General features: G+C 48.4%; 1 protein-coding gene across 1 annotated transcript; it reads left to right on the forward strand.

Moving 5' to 3' along the window:
- Positions 1 to 5,625: 5,625 nt before the first annotated feature.
- Positions 5,626 to 9,258, forward strand: CCR75_005383 (uncharacterized protein; the record flags this gene model as incomplete). The annotated part of the gene is made up of 1 exon (XM_067963464.1): positions 5,626 to 9,258. One exon carries the CDS (start codon positions 5,626 to 5,628, stop codon positions 9,256 to 9,258), a length of 3,633 nt encoding a protein of 1,210 aa, XP_067817944.1.
- Positions 9,259 to 9,609: the final 351 nt, after the last annotated feature.

Consider the following 9,609-nt stretch of genomic DNA (forward strand, 5'->3'; position numbering starts at 1 on the left):
CTCAGTCTCCGACCATATAAGAATTAATACAGCTTCTGCCTTTGGCATGCTTGTTCTTTTTGTTTGTCTTGGCTATCAGCCAACGTATCCCTTACATGTCTTAAGACACTAAATCGCGTCGCGAGAAACTCGCTTACTTGTTTCCGAACGGTAACAGGGCTGATATCAGCAAGCCTATCGGCCAATTCTCCCCCACCAAGCCCTGAACAACGCAGTGGTATCGTCAACGGAACGCGCGGGTGGGTAAGACCGTTTATATAAAACAGAGTATAGCCTGTAGAGGCATGAACAGCGTTATTTAACGCAAATTCCACTACTGGGAGCATTGAGCTTCAGCGCTTTGGTGTCTGAGCACACACGCTGCGTAAGACGTCTTCAATAACGCGATTGACACGTTCGGTTTGACCATCGGTCTGCGGATGGTCCGCAGTGGACATATCCAATCTGGTGTCAAGCACTCGGAAAATTGATTTCCAAAACTTAGCCGTGAGACGGCAATTTCGATCAGAGATAATTGCCACTGGCAAACCATGTTGTCGAAACACGCGATTGATAAACCGCTAAGCTGTACCCTCTCCATCAAAAAAATCCGGCACAGCCGCTAAGTGAGCCATTTTGCTCAAACGGTCAACAAAAACCACTATACCGGAGTTACCGGCTGAATCTTTCGGTAGCCCAAAAACAAAATCCATACTAATGAACTCCCAGCATCCTATGGGGGCGGGAAGACTCGCCAGTGGTGCAGCAGCATGTGCCGAGGGCTCAACCCGTTGGCACGTTTCGCATCTGTGAACATATGTGCTGACCCATTTATAAAGTTTGGGCCACCAATAACTCTGGCTGATAGAGCCGTAGGTCTTTTCTCTAACGAGATGACCACAAGGACAGTATCGTGTGCATAGAGGATCCGGTACCTCAAGTCCTCATCATGAGGAACAACGACACGCGGAGGGTCCGCGATGTCTGTGCAATAAAGCAACAGGTTGTTATCGATAGAAAATTGATGTTACCGTGCACGCAAACGTGCCGGTAATTTAATACCCAAATTCGAGTTCTTTCAGGCTCGTAGCAGAGCTATACACTGTTCATCCTTGGCGTAAGCCGAACAGATTAATTTAGAAATAGGTGACGAGATAGTCGTTAAATGAGAAACCTCATAATCCGGCCTGCGTGATAACGCATCGGCCAGAGCATTTTGCTTGCCGGGTTTATACTTCACCTTGAAGTTGTTATCCGCAAAAAAGGATAGCCATCGGGCCATTCTCTGTGAGAGATGGGGCGACTTAGTCGCCGTGCGTAACGACGCATGATCTGTATAAATCACAAACGGCTTAGAGCCGAGCAGATGAACTCTGAATTTGACGAGAGCATACTTGATAGCAAGTAACTCTTTGTCATGAATTGGGTAGTTCTTTTCCTTGCCCAGCAACATCTGTTTGAAACAGAGCACTGCCAATGGCAAAATCTGATGTGTGACAGACGACACTGAAAGGCCAGTTTGGGTTTGGCAGTGCCAGAATCGGAGCATGGATAAGACTATCCTTAACTGCTCGAAAAGCATTATTTTCGGTGCTAGTCCAGCACCTCGCTTTTCAATGAAGCATCCTAAAAAAGGAATTTCATCTGCGCCAAAAATGCATTTAGATGCATTAGCATACAATTTATTTGTGCGCATACACTCGAGCACTGCTCGCAAATGGTCTAAGTAGTTTCTACATCCGACCGACCCTGCTCCGCACGACGATGGACAAAAAATGTCATCAATTAAGCCTGCGTATAACCTCGATGCGGGCAAAACAGTTGCATCTTTAAACGATTAAATGTTGACGGAGCGTTGGAAAGCCCTTGTGGTATAACCAACCACTTCCATAGCATACCACCTGGGTGCTAATCGCTGTAAGCTGGATATCACTAGCTCGCATGAGCAATTGGTAGTAACCATCGACTAAGTCCAATGTACTGTACATTGTACATCCCACCATATTGTTCTGAAGAACATCCTTTCTAGGAATGGGGTTTTGTGCTGGCAGCATTAAACTTATTATAAGCATGTACAATGTGCCATTTACCATTTGACTTTTTGACACACGATGTCGGGGTCGAATGAGGAGATTTGCTCTCTCGTACCATTCCAGCCTCGTGCTTAGCACGGAAGAAATCGTCAATGACGTCACACTGCTCCCGTGGTAAAGGCCATTGTCCTGTGACATAATATTTGGTTTCCGGAGCTAAGAAAATTTCATGACGAACACCTCTATCCGGAGGTAAAACAGATGGTCGGTTATTACATACCACATCTTGGAAATCCTTAATTAAGGAATAAAAGGAATCCGTAGGATCTTTAAGGATCGATGACCCATTCCGCGCACTAAGTGCAGCTTTTGTGTCATCCAGGACAGCTTCGTTGAGAAGTGACGATGAATTTAACTCAACCATAGGTCGAATATTCACCATTTCAGATAAGTCACCAGCTTTTAAGGCTCGACCGCATACATCAATAGACATTTCGTCTAGCTCTAAAAGAGCATGTAACGAGGGGATTGCCGCAAGGCTAACTTCCCTCTCAATGTGCGTGTGTACTTGCTCACTCGTATCACTTTGTGATGGTATACACGCTTCGTGTCCATCCTGTCTTGGAGTGGAGACAATACGCCTCTTAGAGGCCGGGACATTCATGTCCCCGGTCCTCCAGCCTGTACTGGTTCTATACGAGACATGGTGTCTAATTTGACATCCGACAAGGAGTTAGGTAACTCAACTTCCTTATCCAGCGAACGTTTACATGTCGCTTCACGTGCATTATGAGGGTTTGACCCAAAATGCCCTGGCGAACCGCCAATAGTGTCACTTTTGACACTCAGTATGGTACCACCTCGGCCGACCACATTCGGCGGACTTAGACGCGCCACTCCACGTATCTCAGGGATATTGCACCCTTTAGGTCCTGGCGAACCGCCAACAATGTCACTACTGACACTCAGTATGATGCCACCTCAGCCGACCATACTCAGTGGACTTAGACGTGCCACTTCACGTATCTCGGGGATATTTCACCTTTAATGATTCGGCCTTAGGCCAACAATGCTTTCAGCATTTAATGAATCGTTATTATAACGAGTGTCATTTGACGGACTACGTGCCGTTCCACTTATTTCTGCTGAGTCGGGCTCAGAATTAATGTTTTTTTATTATAGTTTGTTAACTCATACATGCCAATGTCTAAAACACTGTCAGACTCGTTCAATGATCCGCGCCAATAGCGCTTTTGTTGCCTAGCAAAGGTGAGTTCATGACTCTCCAAAACTTTGCTAGGAACATTGCGCATGGCGCCTAAGGTCTTCGACCTCCAATCGATCCATGGCTCATGGTGTTCTAACCAGGCCATACCAAGGATGAGATCATATCTCGAATCCAAATCAAGGACGAGACAGCGTTCCATACGGTCAATGTCCAGAAATTTTTATACCTAAGTTCAATGGAACTTTGGGAACAGTGACACGAGTCCCAGTCGCTAAGCTAACAGTGATTGTATCACCTTCATGCGCTCTAAGCGACTCAACGTATTGTTGACTTCTTCAAGGAAAAGGCGTCGAGCATAATTGCAAGACGCTCCGTAGTCAATTAAAATTGACCACGGCTTATCAAAGCCCTTTACAGTCGCTCGAGCGACTAGCAAGCCAGGCTTGTAAACTCTCGCCCCATGTCATTGAGCGCCGAGCTAATTAAGGGTTGATTTTGTTTATTCTCACCTCCTTGAGGTTCAACAGAGCCTAGGTCTTCTCCAGTAGGGCGCTTCGCACCTACTGGGTATCGACGTTTTCCCGCACCGTACCCAGATCTGTGGTATAGGTCGGAGTTGGAGCTCTTTCGAGCTTTACGCGAATTTCGAAGAGGGCAGACAGGGCGTAAATGTTTCGTGCTTTCGCACATATAACATCTATGGATGGTCTTATGCTGTTCCACAGCTTGGAGAGCCTCTTCTCCTTCCTCAACGAGGCTTAAATCCATAGGTTCCGCTCTATTAGACGGAACCCATGTGCTCGAAGAGCTTGTTCGGTTAGCAGGCATGCTGCGAGCAGATTGAAAGTCAAACTCGGCGCGTAGCGCTATGGCAATTGCCTCTTTGAACGTAGCCGGATGAGATCGGAACAATTCCGTCCGGGCAACACCCTCATTGAGACCCCCCATAAAGATGGTCACTACAATTGCTTCTTGCACCGGGTCTTGATGGATAGATCCAATGAGAATTCTCAACTCCTGGACAAAGTCCCTAGGGTTCTTTTACCCTGTCGAGTCGCTAGGAGCCGTGCTCGCATGCGAAAAGCCTGATCAGGCGGTGCAAACATGCTCGTCATTTGCTGTTTCAGCAAATCTCATGAGGGAAAAGCGTCGTTTATGGACGTGCCGCACGATAGTGCCCACTCCATGGCTCTACCTCCAAGTTTGGAAATGGCCATAGCCACCTTTTGCCGTTCTGTTAAGAATAAGGCGGAATCAATCGACATTTCCATCTGCTTAATCCAAAAAGGGAGATTTTCTCCCTCTTTTCCCTCAAATGTTTTCACATTTACAGTTAGAGGGCGAGCTCTCGGCTCTGAGTCAGATACGGAGATGTACCGGGTTGGCATAGATGCCGCTAAATGGTCCTGTACCTGACCGATCAGGGAGCTTCGTACCGCATGAAGGCTTCAAGCCTTGCATGAAGGACCTCTGGTCCCTGGGAAATAATAAATTTCACGTGCTCAAGCTCAAATAAGCTTTTGAGCTTGTCATATGCGGCGCGTTGCGCTTCTGACAATTCTGGAACCTCTTCCATTTCATGAGAAATTAGTCTTGGAAAGACTCAGGCGTAGATTGACTACAAGTGCTACCAGGTGAAGCGGAGCTACCTCGCTCCTAGAGTCAGAGGAAGACTTTCAGACACAGAGAGTCACTTAGTTCTATTGAACTAATGGGTTTGACAACTCAGGGAGTCGAACAAGCTATTAAAGCTTAAGCAATCCTAGTTCAAGGGATTCAGGAGTTCGTAGAACCAAATGGCAACTAGTGCCCAAGAGGATATACCTTAGAAAGGCTTCTATCTCTTCAGATCAATGCGCAAGCCTTAGGAAGGCACTAAACGCTTTAAGATCAAAAGGGGAACTGAACTTTATATGATTATTTAAATCACCCTAGCTAATTAAAATAGATATTGGCTGCCAGATATAAATCTGGCGGCGACCACACATATTACCCATAATAAATGGGATTTAAGTAACTAACTATTTTAAAATTAGATAAAAGGGTATTTTACCCATAAAGTAAATGTTCTCCAACCGATGTGTGCCATTCATTACAACATAAATAATTTAAAGAACTTTTAAGATCTGACTATCAAGCACCTTAAGTAATTACATTGACAACAAACGATGTCTACAACTACAATTCAAAATGCAAATATAGACCTCACGAAGCTGAAGCTTTTGCGAATATTATTCAAGGTCTTCCTCATTGGCTGTGGTTGTAAGGATTATTTGGGGTGAGGTACATTTATCAAAAGCTAAGCTACATATACCGGCGGCAACCACCAATTAATAGCGCAACTCCTGTAGCGAAAATCCTTTCAACGCTTGCATCGTATAAAAAATGTCGCACTTCTTCCACAAGCCAGAGAACGCCTTGAAACGCGCGCGCGAGCTTCTGGCAATTCCGAATGTAGACGCTGGTGTGCTAAAGCGTACCAAGCACTCGGCCCTCGAGATCCTACACGATGCACTTATTGCCAAAAAGAACCGCACATGGCAGCCCACGCACGAAGAGCTTATGATCCTGTACCTAGATATCTGTCTGGAACTGCAGATGGGTCGCGTGGCCAAGGATGGACTGCACCAGTATCGCAACTTGTGCATCCAGCAAAACTCGACGTCACTCGAGACCATCATCAAACATTTTGTCACACAGGCCGAGCGCAAACTAGCGGCCGCTAAAAAGGAAAGCAATGAGCTTAATCTACTGGCTGCCGCCAAGGTGGACCTCGACGCTGCTCAGACGCCAGAGGACGTGATGCTATCCACCACGACGTTTGAAGGATCGAACGACCGCACTGACCGCGAGGTCGTCGTCCCTTGGCTTCGTTTCATGTGGGAAACGTACCGCACAGTGCTGGACATTCTCAAGAGCAACTCGAAGCTCGAGTCTCTGTACATGGTCACGGCCATGCAAGCGTTTGACTTTTGCACGGAATACCAGCGCAAGATCGAGTTTCGTCGAGTGTGTGAGATCATGCGCAACCACTTGAGCTCGCTACAGAAGCATACAGCCACGCCCACGAGTCAGTCGACCCGGCAGATGCGCAGCTGGGATGGCTTCACGCTCGAGAGTGTGGAACGGCTGCTTGAAGTGCGGTACCGTCAGTTGCAGGTTGCGACGGATCTCGAGCTTTTTTCCGAGGCTTTCCGTACGATCGATGACATCAACAACATTATGAACTTGGTGGAGCAGACTCCGCGCGTAGACTTGCTTGTGACGTACTACGAGAAGCTGGCGCAGATTTTTCAAGTGTCGAAGAACCACCTTTTCCATGCCTATGCGCTCTACAAGTGGTACTCGTTGCGTGTTGCCGGTTTGCAGGGTCTGGTTGGGACCCAGGTGCTTAAGAGGCTACCCGTCTTGGTCTCTGAAGAAGAGCACAAAGAAATGGCTACTCGTGTCGTGCTTGCTGCTTTGTCCATTCCACTTCTGGACTTTGAATTTGCTCCGTCGGTTTTTGGAGACGCTGTCTCTTCGTCAGGTGCTTCGATCGCCGATAACTCGCTGTCATCTGCGACTCGCGACAAGAATACTCGCATGGCTGCTCTCTTAGGGTTTACCACGACGCCGACGCGTGGGAATCTACTCGAGGACATTGTTGCTGCGGGGATACTCCCGAAGGCTTCTACTGCCACCAGTGAACTCTTTCATCGTGTGGAATTGCAGGAGGTCGATCCTTTGCAAATTGTCAAGCAGCTGGATCCGTTCTTGAAAATAATCCGCTCGGATCCTCTTGCCAAAGCTTACGTGAATGAAGTCGAGCGACTTGTGGTGCGCCGTGTGCTGTTTCAACTCACGCGCGTGTATGCTAGCGTAACCATCTCGCACATGCGCTCCATCTTTCTTGGCCTCGATGTTTCCTACGAAGAAATTGAAGCACTTATTGCCCGTTCACGCAGTCTGAGTACTGTCGCGCATACCAGTGCCCCCAATTTGTCAAGTCTATACCGTCGCAGTGCTACACAGCACGGTAGCAACAACGCGGAGACCTTCTCGGCTGACGCCGTGGCTTCTGCACAAACGCGTACGAAGATTCGCATTGACCAAGTCGAGCAATGCATTCGATTTACCGACGCTGTTGATTTGGAGGCAAATGCAGCGCAACTTAGTCTTTTGGGTGAACGCTTGGCGCATGCTATTCGTAAAGTACCTGCGGGTGCCTTAACCTCTTCAGCAGCTCGTGACCAGCAATCGAAAGAGCTCTTTGCGACTTGCCGCAGTCGTCTGAAGATGCAGCGCTCTGAAATGCTTGCCCGTCGTGAAATCATCGAGCGCAAAAAAGTAGAACTGGAAAAGCTGCAGAACGAGAAACTGCAAACGCTTGAGAAGAAGCGCCAGGAGTTTTCGCAGCGACGTGCGGAGCATGAGCGAGAGCGTCTGGCGCAGGAGTCTCGCCGTCGAGATGCTGAGAAAAAGCAGAAAATTCAGGACGAGATCAAACTCAAGGAGACTCGGCAGCTGCTCGACAAATTGGGCCATACCGACGTGAGTAATCTGGACCTTGCGTCCATTGACAAGGACAAAGTTGTAAGTGAGGCCAAGGAGAAGGCGCGCAAGGCGAAGGAGCTTGCGCAGCAGAAATTGCGCGAAAACGCGCGTCGGCTGGACTACATTGTGCGTGCTACTCGTGAAGAAGAGCAGCCTGTTCTGCAGCAGCAGTTCGCGAAAGCGAAGGCTGAAGCCATTAAGCGTTATGAAGTCAATTTTAAGGCGAACCTCAAGCGTGTCAAGGAGGAGCACGAGCATAGCTTAAAAGAGAAGGCTCGCTTTGCTCCAGCTATCGTGGTGAGTGCTGAGTTTGTCAAAGCTCATAGAGCTCGTCGGATTGAAGAATATAAGAAAGTGTCCAAGGAGCAGAAGAATAAGGCCATGCTGGAGCGTCTAAACACGCGCGTCGCCCATGCTAAAGAGCGTTACGACGAAAAGCAGCGTCTTTTGCGCGAAGAGAAAGAAGAGGAGGAACGGGTTCGTCGCGAGATGGAGGCTGAGCAAAACCGTAAACTCCAACTCCAGACAGAGGAGGAAGTTCGTCGCCAAGAAAAATTAGAGACTGAAGAGCGTCGCAATGCCGAAGAAAAGGAGCAAGAAGAAAAGATGGTACGAGAATGCGAAGAGGCGAAGACGCGCGTTGAGCAACGCAGCCAGGGTCAAGAAGAAAAGATGGCACGAGAATGCGAAGAGGCGAAGACGCGCGTTGAGCAACGCAGCCAGGGTCAATGGGGAAGCGCTGGACTTCGTGGCTTGTCAAACCATCGCCGTAGCGAAGAAACGGACGACCGTGAATGGACACGAGTGAATCGAAGTGGCCTTTCTAGTCGTCTGCCAACGGTCGCGTCTGAGAGTCTCCGAGACCGTCGCGGGCCTCCCACTCGTGATATTTACGGTGACCGTGATAGGCGTGATCGTGCTATTGGCGCTGTCAGTGACGGTCGCGACCGTGCCATTGGTAGTGACCGTGATGGCGCTTTTCCTCGTAGCGATCGCGAGGAAATTGGTCAGCGTCTTGGATTTAATAGCGATCGTGATGGGAGTGCCCTGCGTCGCGGACTTAATGAAGGTCGCGATGGAGGAAGCGGCTTCCGTCGCCCATTTAATGGCGATCGCGCGGGGAGTGTCCTGCGTCGTGGAATCGGCGAGGAAAGTGGTAGTGGTGGCTGGATTGGTCGTGACTCCCTGCGTCGTGGCAGTGATCGCGACGGTGGCCGAGACACTTATCGCCGTAATAGTGATCGCGATGACCGAGGCCACCCTCGCCGTGAAGACGGAGATCGTGACTCAATCCGCCGTACTGGCGAGCGCGATGGAGATGACCGTTTTTTCAATCGCTCGCAGCGTGAAGGCTCCTATCGCGCTCCTCACGCTGGCAACCGTGAAGGCTCCTTTCGCGCTCCTCACGCTGGCAACCGTGAAGGCCCTCGCGAGACGAACCGGAACACGACTGGTGCTCCTGAGTCCGGTAACTGGAGATAGGGTGCGGTGGTACTTATTAGTTCTGACGAAGACTCTCGATTCCTTTCACTATTATGATGCAATTGTAAACGACTCGTCTTGCTATAGTTAAAAAAACTGTTAAAGTAATAAAACTACGATTTCGTAGTGGTTCGAACAGTTTTCTACATCCAGCGTGTCTCCCAATTTCTTTTATAAATATACCAGACGACGAAGTTGCAATATACGAACAATATCAAAACATCAGACCGTTACACAAATTGCTCGAGCGGAGCGTAAAATCATTTAAAACAAGCGTAGGTTTAATTTCTAATAGAAACATATATTTATTATCCCTCTTATATTTCATAATACTTATGTAACGGGAACCCG

The sequence above is a fragment of the Bremia lactucae genome, linkage group LG9 (assembly GCF_004359215.1).
Source record: "Bremia lactucae strain SF5 linkage group LG9, whole genome shotgun sequence".
Classification (NCBI taxonomy): domain Eukaryota; phylum Oomycota; class Peronosporomycetes; order Peronosporales; family Peronosporaceae; genus Bremia; species Bremia lactucae.